At 49.3% G+C, this 14478-nt stretch overlaps 1 protein-coding gene and 2 long non-coding RNA genes across 5 annotated transcripts; 2 read left to right on the top strand and 1 right to left on the bottom strand.

The window, feature by feature from the left end:
- The first annotated feature begins 632 nt into the window (after positions 1-632).
- LOC120826874 (flotillin-1) lies at positions 633-6756 on the top strand. 3 transcript variants are annotated; one of them, XM_040189463.2, is made up of 12 exons: positions 635-960; positions 1134-1209; positions 1584-1674; positions 2192-2335; positions 2444-2563; positions 2687-2782; positions 3356-3508; positions 3593-3774; positions 4383-4428; positions 4535-4672; positions 4804-4968; positions 5677-6756. In XM_040189463.2, exons 1-12 carry the CDS (start codon positions 840-842, stop codon positions 5695-5697), a joined length of 1353 nt encoding a protein of 450 aa, XP_040045397.1. In that variant the 5' UTR covers positions 635-839; the 3' UTR covers positions 5698-6756. The 3 variants fall into 3 exon arrangements, with proteins under 3 accessions (XP_040045396.2, XP_040045397.1, XP_040045398.2); XM_040189462.2 differs by lacking the exon at positions 5677-6756 and having other exon boundaries at positions 633-960; positions 4804-5643; XM_040189464.2 differs by lacking the exons at positions 635-960; positions 1134-1209; positions 5677-6756 and having other exon boundaries at positions 1584-1697; positions 4804-5643.
- Positions 6757-7038: 282 nt separating this feature from the next.
- LOC144383429 (uncharacterized) lies at positions 7039-11245 on the bottom strand. Its single transcript, XR_013450814.1, has 2 exons — positions 10740-11245; positions 7039-7191 (listed from the first exon to the last, which is right to left on the bottom strand). It is a non-coding gene; the product is annotated as an uncharacterized LOC144383429 (long non-coding RNA).
- Positions 11246-12138: 893 nt separating this feature from the next.
- Positions 12139-13821, top strand: LOC144383428 (uncharacterized). The gene has a single exon (XR_013450813.1). It is a non-coding gene; the product is annotated as an uncharacterized LOC144383428 (long non-coding RNA).
- Positions 13822-14478: the final 657 nt, after the last annotated feature.

Below are 14478 nucleotides of genomic sequence, written 5' to 3'. Positions count from 1 at the left end.
TGCAGAGCCCCGGCGCTGATTGGATGGAAGGGCAGATTTATGTTTTCTGGGGAGGTTTACGTCTTGCCTCAACAGCAAATACCAGAAAAGAAAAGTATGGAGTTTGGTCATCACTGCCCCGTTGGAGCTCCATTGACCCAAATAAATGAATGGGCTCTACTATACTATCCTATATTATACTTTAGTACAATTTAATACAGCAGAATAGTAAAGCATATCTAATAGTATTCCATTTAATAATGAGAGAATAAAATCAACCATACGTTTCAAATTTTAGTAATTTTTGTAATCTGTGCTTGCTCCTACAACTGCTGCACATCAATTTACCTCCAAGATCAATACAGATGTTCAAAAATAGTACTACTGTGTATTTAATGTGTGGCAAAAACCAAGTACACCGACGAGTCAGAAGACCTCCTTCTTGTAGAGTTTACACTTTTCTTTCATCGTAACAATTGGGTGGAGAATAATTATATTGTCTGTCGTTAAATCCTCCATGGTGTCCCCCCACCTCGTCCTCAGAGGAGACAGGTCAAGGATGCTGCTCCTCAGCATCATCTCATGCGCGTCCACGGCAGCTCGCCACCACGCCACCAGGTGGCGGACGCGCGCACTTTGAATGACGAGCGTGCGCGCGTGAAAGCTCCGTGACGTCAGTGCTGGTCGCGTCAGCCAAAGGTCCCTGGCATCCGCGCCTTCCCCGGGACCAACAACTAACACCGCCGCAGCCACGACAGGGCGTCGCTTCCCCGTCGGCTCCCCGCTCCACCTGCGACAGGCCGCCCGGGAGGTGCGCCGCCTCCACCCGCGAGCTCAGCGGACCGCGTCGGCGCTAATGGATGAGCAGGAGTGAGGCCACACGCGCATCTTTCTCCCGTTTTATGCCACTAGTTTGGTCTGAAGGAGGCGCAGCGAACATGTTCTACACCTGCGGGCCCAATGAGGCGATGGTGGTGTCAGGTTAGTGATGCAACGCTGGGATCAACAGTCATTCTCGTTCAAACAAGGAAACGTGTGGTAACATTTCTAAAAAGTAAAATGATGCAGAACAACAATTGGCCCTTGATGGTTCTGATGAAGACGTGGAGGCAGAAGATGCGGCGTGTGACTGGAGGCTGTGCTCTGTCTCTCAGGGTTCTGCCGATCTCCTCCTCTGATGATACCTGGAGGCCGAGTGTTCGTCATCCCCTGCATCCAGCAGATACAGAGGTCGGCACACACCGCGCTGTCCCTGACATGGCTGACCGTACACTGAGCATATTATAGGTTGGATGATAATTATAATAATAAGATGGCAAAGGCACTACATGCTGCAGCATACATCCACATGTACAGGAAAGAGTCATGTTAAGAACGATTAGTTACATCTGTATTTCGTCTAATGTGTTCTCTAACAAACGTTGACCTCCTCTCAGGAGCAGCTTGGCTTCCATCTGCCCGTTGAAGCAAACAGGTTCCAGGATACATGAGGATCGGCCAGCGCTCACGCTGCTCCTCTCACGTTTCCCTCCGTCGCCTGGCAGCAGACGTGATGTTTTTGTAATCCTCTTCTCCTCTTTGTGCCTCGCCGTGCGTTTCTCCAGGATTTCCCTGAACACTCTGACTCTCAACGTGAGGAGCGACAAAGTCTACACCCGCCACGGCGTGCCCATCTCCGTCACCGGCATAGCCCAGGTCAGTGTGCCGATGACTGACAGGTGAGCATGATGACAGGTTTTCCTCAGGAGGATCGGTCCACATACATACACTTTGTTTCTTTGGGTCATTAGTTGTCGTCTTTATATCTGAAAGTGTCACTTTACTGAACAAAATCAGCAACACCTTTTTTTTTTTCCTGTTTTCCACAAGCTGCAAATGAAATAAAATAACAAGACCTTTTTCTGAGCACACAAGAGGCTTATTACTATTAAAACCTGCAAGTTTGCATTTGTTGAAATCCCTGCTAGTCAGCGCTTGCTTTCAACTTGAAATTGAAGCAAGTGTTAACATATTTTAGTGTAGACACATTCATCGGTTCACATATCCTCACATGTATTTGCTGTAGTGAATGAAGCAGCCTGCTGTACATCAATATCAGCATTCGTTCTATTTGAGTTGTTGCAGTCACCGATTTCTCATCTTGTGATGATTCAGCGATATGATTCTTGTCTCCATCCTCTTGACAATAAACGAGCCGCTGGTTTTCCTCCAGATGAAGATCCAGGGTCAGAATAAACAGATGCTGGCTGCGGCCTGCCAAATGTTCATGGGGAAGTCCGAGGCCGAGATCGCTCAGATCGCCTTGGAGACGCTGGAGGGACACCAGCGGGCCATCATCGCCCACCTGACCGTTGAGGTAAGGGCCCCTGCTGGTGTAAATGAGTCCATCAAACGCTCTCATGGCTGCTCACGTCTCACTTGCGTTGTTTTGATCCTACCATGACTTTGGGACCTCCTCTCACAGGAGATCTACAAGGATCGAAAGAAGTTCTCCGAGCAGGTGTTTAAGGTGGCCTCCTCGGACCTGGTCAACATGGGCATCAGCGTGGTCAGCTACACCCTGAAAGATGTTCACGACGACCAGGTAACTGCATTCCTTACGCTCCTTTTCAGAAGTTGGACATTTTATCACATTTTTCCTTTAAAAGATTTATAAATTCTGTCTCGAGTGAATTTGCACAGCGCTTCATTTCTTTGTGCTGCGCAGGATTATCTGCATTCGCTGGGGAAGGCTCGGACAGCCCAGGTTCAGAAAGACGCTCGCATCGGAGAGGCCAACAACAAGAGGGACGCCGTGATCAGGGTGAGACGTCATTCCTCCTTCTCTCCATCCGCCCGGACATATGAACGCGTCCCATTTCCTCACAAACATCCGAAATAACACGGTTTATTTGGAACGCTTTCCAAGAGCTCTGGTGTTCCGTAGGATGGAGTCCTAAAATCAGCATATTTGATTTTTCCAGCAAGAGCATATTTGCTGCAAAAATCAGAAATATCCCTTTATAGGGGGGGGGGGCTAAACCAGAAATGAGGTTTTATGAGCTGCAACTAAAAAGAGCCTTTAAGAAGATAAAAGTAAGGTGTCAGGGATTAAAACAGGAACACTCAGTACTACTAACGTTACATATGCACAAGGGCGTAACCACGCATTCCAATATTGAGAAGATACCAATCTGTCTCCCCCAATATACAGCTGAAAATATGTAAAATATGTTTCCTTTTGAACCGTTTGTTAAGCGAAACGCACCGGGACTCTCTGAGTGCCCGCTCGCTGCGCTCAGCTCAACACAAAGCAAATGAATTTGGGATAAATGATTAAAATGATTGTAGATATCCCGAATCCTCTCTTTGACCCTCCCTCTTTCTCTCTCTGCAGGAGGCCCAAGCGATGCAGGAGAAAGTTTCAGCTCAGTACAAGAATGAGATTGAGATGGCAAAAGCCCAGAGGGACTACGAGCTGAAGAAGGCCGCCTATGACATCGAGGTCAACACTAAGAAGGCGGAGTCAGAGATGGCCTACCAGCTGCAGGTACCTAACAGGAACCGGGTGATGTGTGGTTGCAACCTGCAACACATTTAGTGACGGCCGAATGTTCCTCCGGCATTGTTCCAGGTAGCGAAGACGAAGCAGCGTATCGAGGAGGAGAGGATGCAGGTCCAGGTGGTGGAGCGGACGCAGCAGATCATGCTGCAGGAGCAGGAGGTCACCCGCAGGGAGAAGGAGCTGGAGGCCAAGGTGAAGAAACCGGCGGAGGCTGAGAGGTACCGCCTGCAGAAACTGGCCGAGGCTCAGCGGTGAGTCGCTCATCCGTCCTTCCAACACAACATTGGGTGAGGGGATTGGAAAAGACATGGACATTTGTTAGATTTCTATGTTTATGTGGTGCATGTAAAATACGTTTGAAATAATTCATATGGTTTTAAAGAGAGACGCTCAAAATATGAGCGCGTCGGGCCCCCAAACCCCCAAACTGATACACTATTGGAGAGTAAAGTACAGCTTCTGGTACCTTTATTGCTTAATTGTTTTGATATAACAAACTAGATGGAACATTAAGGCTCTGGCAGCGTTGTGGCATTTTAGTTTGTATATTAGTACGTTTAAAAACAAAAGTGCGCAATATACTACTTTTTAATTCTTTTACCATTTTCAATTGTAGAAAACCGTTTCCCATCACTATTTTGATCATTTGAATTGATACAATACATTTTAAGTTGTTTTTCAGCATCCTCACATTCATTCATTTGTTTTTATATCATACCATTACCATACTTCTGTCAGTGCAAATAAAGATGGACCATCATCCCAGACCCATGTTATATATAACATTGTATATTGTTCATGATATTGTAGCATTGTGCACTGTGAACTCTTTGTGTCCGTGCTTTGTCTCTCGGTCCAGTCTTAAGTTGATCCTGGAGGCGGAGGCCGAGGCCGAGTCCATCAGGGTGAGCCACAGCTGATCCCCCAAATCGGCTTTTCTTTGAATCCTTTGAACTGGACATCATGTGGAGAATGTTGCTTAAAGTGCGAGCGTCCTCTGGTCTCCTTCAGATCAAAGGTGAGGCCGAGGCGTTCGCAGTGGAGGCCAAGGGTCGCGCCGACGCAGAGCAGATGACGAAGAAGGCGGAGGCCTTCCAGCAGTATAAGGATGGAGCCATGGTGGACATGCTGCTGGAGAAGCTGCCTCTGGTGAGACGCAACGAGCTGCGCAGTCCGATACAGCCATTAGTTAACCGCTGCTGTTTCTTGTGGTCCATCTCGTTCATATTTCATCTTCCTACAAGGGTTACTAACATTTGGTAATATCTGTTTCCCACCAGGTGGCAGAAGCAATCAGCAAGCCTCTGTGTGAAGCCAACAAGGTTACCATGGTGTCCAGTGGAGACGGGGAGGTGGGCGCCGCCAAGCTGACGGGGGAGGTGCTGGACATCATGGTCCGCCTCCCCGCGGCTGTGGAGAAGCTGACCGGGGTCAAAATCTCCCAGGTAACGTACCTGAGAGGAACCCCGGCTCCATCTGGGGGTAACAACCAAAGTCCGTCATATTCCAACACGGGAGGCAGGCTGGCCGCAAAAATAAAAACCGACCGTATTCCACATGAGTGAGGTAGGAAAACGGTCTGTCCTATTCCCACTCGGAGAGCAATCACAAAACGTAAAAAAAACATATAAATCACACAAGCACAAAGTGTTAAAGAGAGTCAGAGAGCCGTCAAACACTGGACCATGTGACCGTGGGACAGAGTTATTGGGTCTGTGAGTCTGTGGCATTATCATGAACTTCCTGAAGGTTTGCTTACCAAATAAACAACACAGGCCTACCTGCGCTGTCACATCTTCACATGCTGATAGCTGTTATATTTATTCACCATAATTTAAGTCATTTTTATATTAATGGCTGTGACATAAATCCGTAAACCAGCAAACGCTGTCGCATTTCTCCAGTTGTCTAAGTTTGTATGGATACAATCCTTTGCTGACTGTCGTCTCCTCTCTCTGTGCTTTCCTGTCAGTCCTGTAAATCCAATAAAGGGAAAAAAATACCCCTCAAAAAAAACATCTCTTACAAATCTGGCCGTCCCAAAACGCTCTGCTTGTATTAGATCTGGCTGGACAGAAAACAGCTCTCATGTCAGCGAGTTGTCTGCTTTTATCTATGAAAGACTAACTTCGCTCTTTCCTTCCATTCTGCAGGTGACGTCTCCTACAGGCTGAAGAGAATCCCCCCCCCCCCCCCCCCCGGCCAACTCATTCAGTCACACAGCTCCCATGTCTGACTTGAATCCTCCGGTCAGCAGCTTCCCCCACGCAGCTGTCCGCATTACGCTGAGCTGGGAACACGCATTAACTCCTCAAAGCGTTCACATTACGATACTTCCTGCATATTTTCTTTCATATTTCTGACCTGTGACTTGGTTTACTTTGCCATTGGGAGGCGAGATGTGAGAGTGGCCTCTGTGCAGCCCGCCGTGTCGCATGGTGTGTGTCTGTGTTCAACCGTAACGTCTCGTCCATAACCGCCTGTCTGCTGCCAAACCGCAAGTGCATCTTACCACGAACACGCTTCATCTACTACTAACGTGCATTTGTCTAATCCCAGACCAAAGCCACAGCCTTTGGTTTGAGCCATCACTCGTTTCTCCCCACGGGGTTCATATGTTAGTTTAGTCCCCTGTATTCCATCACTATGTACATACATATACTTGACTGTTTTCCATCCACACTGGTGTCTTCTTGTCTTGTCCCGCTCTGTGTTATTAGCAGATGTTGGGCACTAACCCTCCTGTTACCTGATTTCAGGTTCTACGCTGCGTCTTTTATCCACTATATATATTTTTACATCTACCATCAGAGCACTGCAGTGGTCCCTTTAAATCGTTCTACTGGTTGCCAACAAAGTCGTCCATTGGAGTAACTCTGCTCGCTGTACGTCAGGCCAGACATCAGCAGTGTACAATGTAGACGTGTTTCTGTGGTAATCCAATGCTTAGATGACCACTGTAGGTAAAGTCCTCTGCCTTTCCCAAACAGTGGGGCTCTGTTAAACAGCTTGGACGTGTATCTTGTGGTCCAGGCTCCTTTGAGCACAGTCACACGTGTTACTAGAAGGGTCCCTTTGGCTTCATGTAGCAGCTCTCATAAAGGCGTAGTTTGTGGAATTGAAGGTAAACGCGGTGTAAAGTGTAGCTTTAACCTTCAATTGTAGCAGTGGGAACACCACAGTGACGTTATGAGTGCATTAAAATGCTGAACTATTTATCTTGTCTTTGTAAATGAAAGAATAATGTGAAGAGATGCTCGATGGTGTTTGATAGGTCCGCTCGTGCGTCGGGGCGGACCTATCAAAGATGAGGATTTGGTAGGATTCATCTGGAACTGTACTTATTTGTTATGATACCAAACAATCTATGAAAGAAAGTGAAAATATATTGTATATTATGTATTAAGTATTAGTTTGCTAGTGGCGGTCTGGGAGCTGTTTGTGGAAGCCCTGAGAGGAAGAAATCATAAAAATGTGTCACGTATTGCCTCCACTGGAAAAGACCCAAACGCAGATTTGTTAGTCACCATGTATTTTATTCGTGAAAAGGAGGCACCGGACTAGGAGGTGACGGGGTGGTGACGGCGGTCCCGGATTCCAGAGGTGGGGGAAAAACAGTGAGCGGGATTCCCGGGGAGGTGCGTGGGCCATGCGGCCCGTTCAGGTGCCTGGGTGAAAAGAGGAAGACAGGACACTGGTTAGTTTTAGAACAGCGGCCTCTGACTTCTTGCTGTTCTTCGACCTGAGTTGTCGGTCTGACTCACAAACAAGACTAACAATCCGGCGGGGAAGAGGCTTCGGGGCCGCTCCTAAATACCTCCCCTGATTGGAAGGCAGCAACAGGTGGGTGATTGTGGATGAGACGCAGCTGGGCCCTGCTCTCACCTCCGTGCTGACGTCCGGCCCCCTCGAGTGCTGGTTGGTGCCAACACACCGACGCCTCCTGAGGGTGGTGACCTGACAGTACCCCCTCTCCGACGGGTGTCTCCAGACACCCCACCAGGCCTGTCTGGCCGACGGCGATGGTAGTCCCTCACCATGACGGCGTCCAGGATCTGGCGGCGGGGAATCCAGCACCGCTCCTCTGGACCAAAACCCTCCCAATCCACTAGGTATTGGGTTCCCCGGCCCCGGCGTCTGGAGTCCAGAATCCTACGCACTGTGTAAGCCGGAGCACCGTCAATGATCCGTGGTGGGGGGGGTCGCGGGGGAGGGGGCAGGAGGGGGCTGAGGAGGACCGGTTTAAGACGGGACACGTGGAAAGTGGGGTGAACACGAAGGGACCTAGGTAACTTCAATCGGACCGCAACCGGGTTGATGACCCCTTCAATTACGAACGGGCCAATGAATCTCTGAGACAGTTTTCTAGACTCCGTCCTCAGTGGAAGGTCTTTAGTGGACAGCCAGACCTTGTCACCTACTTTGTAGGTCGGGGCGGCCGTCCGGTGGCGGTTGGCATGCCGTTGGTAATGTTCAGAGGAGCGGAGCAAGGCCGCGCGGACTCGATGCCAGGTTCGGTGACAGCGACGGATGTGACTGTGTACGGAGGGCACGGCGATGTCTCTCTCCTGGGATGGGAAAAGGGGAGGTTGGTAGCCGTACAAACATTGAAAAGGGGACATACCTGTTGCGGAAGAGGGCAAGGTGTTGTGCGCATATTCTGCCCAGTAGATTTGGGAGGCCCAGGACCCGGGATTAGCAGACACTAGACATCGAAGAGATATCTCCAGTTTCTGGTTAGCTCTCTCTGCCTGACCATTGGTCTGTGGATGGTATCCCGAGCACAGACTGACTGTGGCCCCAATGGCCCTACAGAAGGCTCTCCAGACAGCCGAGGAAAATTGGGGCCCCCGGTCCGAGACCAGGTCACAAGGCAACCCATGTATGCGAAACACCTCCTTGACAAGGATAGAGGCCGTCTCCTTTGCTGACGGGAGCTTGGGGAGTGGAACGAAATGGGCATACTTGCTGAAACGATCAACCACGGTGAGTACGACTGTGTTACCTTCTGACGGGGGTAGTCCGGTCACGAAGTCCAGTGCCAAATGAGACCATGGGCGTCGTGGTATGGGCAGGGGGCGTAAAAATCCGACGCTAGGTCTATTAGATACCTTATTTTGTGCGCACACTTGGCAAGCTGCGACGTATCCCTTTGTGTCGTCAGCCATGGTTGGCCACCAGAACCGTCTCCTTAGAAATGCCATGGTCCGAGCCACTCCGGGATGGCACGTCAGCCTTGAGCCATGAGCCCACTGCAGGACATTAGTTCTCACATTATCTGGCACAAATAGCCGGCCCGGAGGCCCATTACCTGGCCCCGGGTTGACTCTGAGGGCAGAGGTTACCTCGTCTTCTATTCTCCACAGGGCTGCCCCGACCAAGCAGTGTTTGGGGACGATGGTGTCCGGCTCTCGCCCCTCCTCCTCTCTGGAAAACACTCTAGATAGGGCGTCTGGTTTGGTGTTACGTGATCCAGGTCTGTAAGTCAGGGAGAAGGAAAAACGTCCAAAAAACAGGGCCCACCTGGCTTGACGTGAGTTGAGGCGTTTCGCTGACCGGATGTACTCGAGGTTCTTGTGGTCTGTCCAAACCACAAACGGTAGTTCCGCACCCTCCAACCAATGACGCCATTCCTCTAGGGCGATCTTGACGGCCAGTAGCTCACGGTTGCCCACATCGTAATTGCGCTCGGCCGGGGACAACCGACGCGACAAGTAAGCACAGGGGTGGAGCTTACCGTCCGTCGCGGTGCGTTGGGATAACACCGCTCCCAGCCCCACGTCAGAGGCATCCACCTCGACAACAAACTGCCGGCACGGATCCGGTTGGGCAAGGATGGGAGCAGACGTGAACCGCCTCTTGAGTTCCCCAAACGCCCCCTCTGCTTCTGGGGTCCACACGTAGGGTTTGCTACAGGAGGTAAGTGCAGTAAGGGGAGCGGCGACACTACTGTAATCCCGAATAAAACGTCGGTAAAAGTTAGCAAACCCTAAGAACCTCTGAAGTTGCTTTCTCGTGTCGGGCCTAGGCCATCCAAGTACTGCCTCCACCTTAGCTGGATCCATCCTCACCTGTCCCTCAGAAATGACGTAGCCCAGGAATGAAACAGTGTCGGCATGAAATTCACATTTCTCCGCTTTGGCATATAATTTGTTCTCCAGGAGACGTTGTAGCACCAGGCGGACATGTTGAATGTGTTCGGTGGGGTCTCTAGAAAATATGAGGATGTCATCAAGATACACAAATACGAAACGTCCCAACATGTCTCTGAGCACGTCGTTAACCAGCCCCTGAAATACCGCTGGGGCATTAGTCAATCCAAACGGCATGACTTGATATTCAAAATGCCCCAACGGTGTGTTAAATCCTGTCAACCACTCGTCTCCCTTACGAATTCTCACCAAGTGGTATGCATTACGCAAGTCTAACTTAGTGAAGATTGTGGACCCTTGAAGTGCATCAAAGGCCTCGTTCATGAGTGGTAACGGATACTTATTCTTGATGGTTATCTCGTTTAAACCGCGATAGTCAATACATGGCCGGAGGGAACCGTCCTTCTTGGTGACAAAAAAAAAACCTGCTCCCAATGGAGACGAAGAGGGGCGGATGAGCTCGGCGGCGAGCGACTCCTTAATGTATTTCTCCATGGCTACCCGTTCCGGTTTAGAGATGCTGTACAGACGACTACTGGGGAACGTGGAACCAGACTTTAATTCAATCGCGCAGTCGTACGGGCGGTGAGGTGGAAGTGATGAGGCCCGATTCTTACTGAAAACCTCCCCCAGGTCATGGTAGTCAGTGGGGACGAGGGATAGGTCAGCCGCGCATTGGGTGGATCCCTGGCTGTTCTCTAGTCTCGGACTTGCAGACCGCAGGCAATGAGCATGACAAAACTTACTCCAGTTGGTTATCCTAGCCTCTGGCCAGTCGATTACCGGATTGTGTTTAACCAACCACGTAAGTCCTAGAACGATCGGAATCTTAGGGGAGGAAATAATTAACAGGCTGATCTCTTCCTGGTGGTTACCTGAAATAAATAGCTTAACGGGCTCGGTTCGGCTGGTGATCCTGGCCAGCAGCCTGCCGTCAAGAGTAGCAGCCTCAACAGCCCCCTCCAGAGGAGTGGTGTTGAGGCCCAGTTGTCTCACCACATCAGCATCAATAAAACTGTCGTCTGCCCCAGAATCGATTAAAACTTGAAATCGAAAAGACTGACCTTTTGTTGAGAGCGTGGCGTGCAGTGGTGCTCTGGGCCGGGGGTTGGGAGATATGGGTACTTGGCTCGCTAGTATTCTCTCCACATCTAGCGAGCCCTCCTGTTTGATGAGCGCCGAGGACAGGAGGAACGGTAGTGTCCTTGTAGCCCGCAGAAAAGACAGCTGTTGTTGTCAAACCGGCGCCGCCGCTCCTCTTCGTCAAGGTGATATCGGCCTAGTTGCATGGGCTCATGCTCGGGCCTCTCTTCATTGTTGGTCCCCGCTGGTGATCTGGCGTTGTACCTGGGAGGTCCCCCTCCAACAGAATATGAGGTTGCTACCCTTCGGGGGAGGGGTGACTCGCTGCGCCTCCTTTCTCTCTGTCGCTCCCGGCATCGGTTATCTACCCGAATCGCCAATTGAACCAGATCCTCTAAAGTCTCTGGTTCAGGGTATGAAACCAATTCGTCCTTGATCTGGCTACTTAATCCGTTATAAAAAACAGATTCTAAGGCCTCATCGTTCCATCCGCTTTCAACGGCTAGCGTCCGGAACTCAATGGCGTAGTCTGCGACGCCTCGGGTACCTTGCCGCAGCGCGTGTAGTCTCTTGGATGCGTCTCTACCACGCACTGGGTGGTCAAATAATTTACGCATCTCTGAGGTGAACATTGGGTAGGTACTTGCCACATTACTCTGTGTCTCCCATACCGCTGAGGCCCACTCTAAGGCTTTTCCACGTAGCAGTCCAATCACAAAAGCAATCTTTGACCCGTCCGTGGCGAATGAAGTTGGTTGTTGGTCGAAGACCAACCCACATTGTAGTAGGAAGGCTCGACAGCTGCCGAGGTCGCCATCGTACCTCTCCGGGGTAGGAACCTGTGGCTCCCGATGGTAGGGAGGGACTGGCACTGGCGGTGTTTGAGCAGGATCTGGAGCCGGAGCCGGAGGACCAACCGGGGCGCTGAGTCGGTGTTGTATCCCGGCGACACTGGTTGAGAGCTCCTGTAGTCCCTTCATGATCTCCTGAAGTGCTAGGCTGTGTTGATCTAGCAGGGCTCCTTGATTGGTGACGGCCCCGCGGACAGATTGTAGATCTGCTGGGTCCATGTCTTTGGCCGGATTGTTCTGTCACGTATTGCCTCCACTGGAAAAGACCCAAACGCAGATTTGTTAGTCACCATGTATTTTATTCGTGAAAAGGAGGCACCGGACTAGGAGGTGACGGGGTGGTGACGGCGGTCCCGGATTCCAGAGGTGGGGGAAAAACAGTGAGCGGGATTCCCGGGGAGGTGCGTGGGCCATGCGGCCCGTTCAGGTGCCTGGGTGAAAAGAGGAAGACAGGACACTGGTTAGTTTTAGAACAGCGGCCTCTGACTTCTTGCTGTTCTTTGACCTGAGTTGTCGGTCTGACTCACAAACAAGACTAACAATCCGGCGGGGAAGAGGCTTCGGGGCCGCTCCTAAATACCTCCCCTGATTGGAAGGCAGCAACAGGTGGGTGATTGTGGATGAGACGCAGCTGGGCCCTGCTCTCACCTCCGTGCTGACGTCCGGCCCCCTCGAGTGCTGGTTGGTGCCAACACACCGACGCCTCCTGAGGGTGGTGACCTGACAAAAATGAACCACCATCCCTAAATGTTTTATCTGTATTGGCAGGTGACTTTACATGTTTTGGTATCAGGATAATTTTTCTGTGTTCCTACGGATCTCTACCCCATGTTCTACCCCATCGTCTACCCCATGTTCTACCCCATCTTCTACCCCATGTTCTACCCCATCTTCTACCCCATGTTCTACCCCATGTTCTACCCCATGGTCTACCCCATCTTCTACCCCATGTTCTACCCCATTGTCTACCCCATCTTCTACCCCATGTTCTACCCCATGTTCTACCCCATCTTCTATCCCATGTTCTACCCCATCGTCTACCCCATCTTCTACCCCATGTTCTACCCCATCTTCTACCCCATGTTCTACCCCATTGTCTACCCCATGTTCTAAAAATATCAAAAAGCAACGTACATTAAATGTGTTGGAAAGGAAAACTCTAGAAGATAACATGAATGTTGTTAGTGACGACTACACGTGGACAATATAAGCAGTAATACAACAACAAAAATCCCCTAACACAAAGATTTTATCTTCAGCTGGTGGAGAAAAAGAACAACTAAAGTCCTCTCCTGTGTGAGGAAACCATGTGAGGACCAGAGATAGATGCACTTGATTCAACCTCCTGAGGTCCTGAACAACCAGTTGGATCGGACAGAACTGGATCACCAGGGTTGTTGTTTCCTCACTGGCCTCTCTGTGCTCCCGTGTAGCTCCTAGGAAGTGATGAACCTTGACCCTCTCACCCTGTCACCTCCTGCACATCACTGTTGGTATGCATGCGTTTTAAAGCCCCAGAAGTTACTTTAAGAATGTTGAATGAATGCATGTTTTGTTTTTTGGAGTTGGAAACACACTGAAATGTGTGATTTCCTTGGACTGAGCTCTCTGACAGCACTACATGTAGCCTCTAGCGGTGTTTGTGCTCCATGTTCCCCAGCCTTCACGCCTCACTATTCATCTGCCTGTGACGTGGACTCTCTAATTACAGTACGCCCGAATACATGAAAATGGCTTCCTGAAGATACATTTGAAGGTGTTTGAGGGCCAACATTGTTATTGTGCATCCACACCCTGAACTTTAACTGTAATTTAGTCTTGCGTATCTGCAGTCAGGACGCTTTGTGCTGAGATCTGTGGTGAGCTGAGGAAAAGGGAAACGTGGCCGTTGTTCCCCTATAATGATAATGTGTTATGATGTGCACTATACATACGGATACAGATGTTTATGTACATAGTTCATACTATATATTTGATATATAATACAGTAGCACTCTTTGCTCACCACTATCCACTTTGCTGACTCTTTCCATGTGTGGTGTTTCAGTGTAAATGTATTTAAGCTCTAATCGTTTTTCTGTGCTATTTCAACTCACTGTTGGAGATCAGGAAGATGCCACTTTGTACCTTTTTTATTTACTGGATGTGCACTGCGACATTTTTCTAGGAAGATTCAAACTGTACCCAATAAAGTTGGAATTCAATTGAAAAAGGGAAACCGCTTATTACATTGTACATTCAACTGCTGTTTCTGATCAGTGGTTATGATTCAGTTATTTCTGACTGCACATCTGATGTCAGCATAGTTTCAGTTGCTTGCCGCACTAAAGAGTAACTCTGGTGTAGTTGTACCTGTTCCTGCAATCCATTTAATTGTGTCCACTGAGTCAAAACCACAGACCTATTAAACACGGCCATGGTTCTCATTAGAATTTCCTATTTCTCTGGCAGAAACTACTTCATCTGATGACAAGGTAAACATAATCAAAATAAGTTATTACATCTGAAGGATCCAAGAACAGGTGTTTTGACAACTGTTTGGAATTAACCATCCAAAACGTAATATGACATTGATGGTCTTAATAATTTCTCAATGACACACACGTGATGGCCTACTGCCTGAATGGACTATTATCAGCTGGGATACAAATGGAATATAAGTTAGATTAGTTTGGGTGGAGGGAGACCACAAGAGAACGACTCCAGGACTCAAATCAAATGGAAATCTTAAAATGTTATAGATCATCATAATATGACATCATTTGTGCAGCAGGAGATGTAGGGCTTCAGTTTTATCTAAATAAATGTGTAGACAAACAAGCATTAAGATACATGCTACTGTTTCTCAAGTCTGTTTATATGATCACTT

This window comes from Gasterosteus aculeatus, chromosome 10, assembly GCF_964276395.1.
Source record: "Gasterosteus aculeatus chromosome 10, fGasAcu3.hap1.1, whole genome shotgun sequence".
In the NCBI taxonomy this organism is placed as follows: Eukaryota; Metazoa; Chordata; class Actinopteri; order Perciformes; family Gasterosteidae; genus Gasterosteus; species Gasterosteus aculeatus.
Note: the sequence above shows the minus strand (reverse complement) of the source record. Positions and strands in the feature narration are given on the sequence as shown.

Coding starts and splice junctions, on each gene's coding strand:
- LOC120826874 (XM_040189462.2), top strand. CDS start 840: ATGAGCAGGAGTGAGGCCACACGCGCATCTTTCTCCCGTTTTATGCCA. Junction 1,210..1,583: donor TGCATCCAGCAGATACAGAG/GTCGGCACACAC, acceptor GCGTTTCTCCAG/GATTTCCCTGAACACTCTGA. Junction 2,783..3,355: donor AGAGGGACGCCGTGATCAGG/GTGAGACGTCAT, acceptor CTCTCTCTGCAG/GAGGCCCAAGCGATGCAGGA.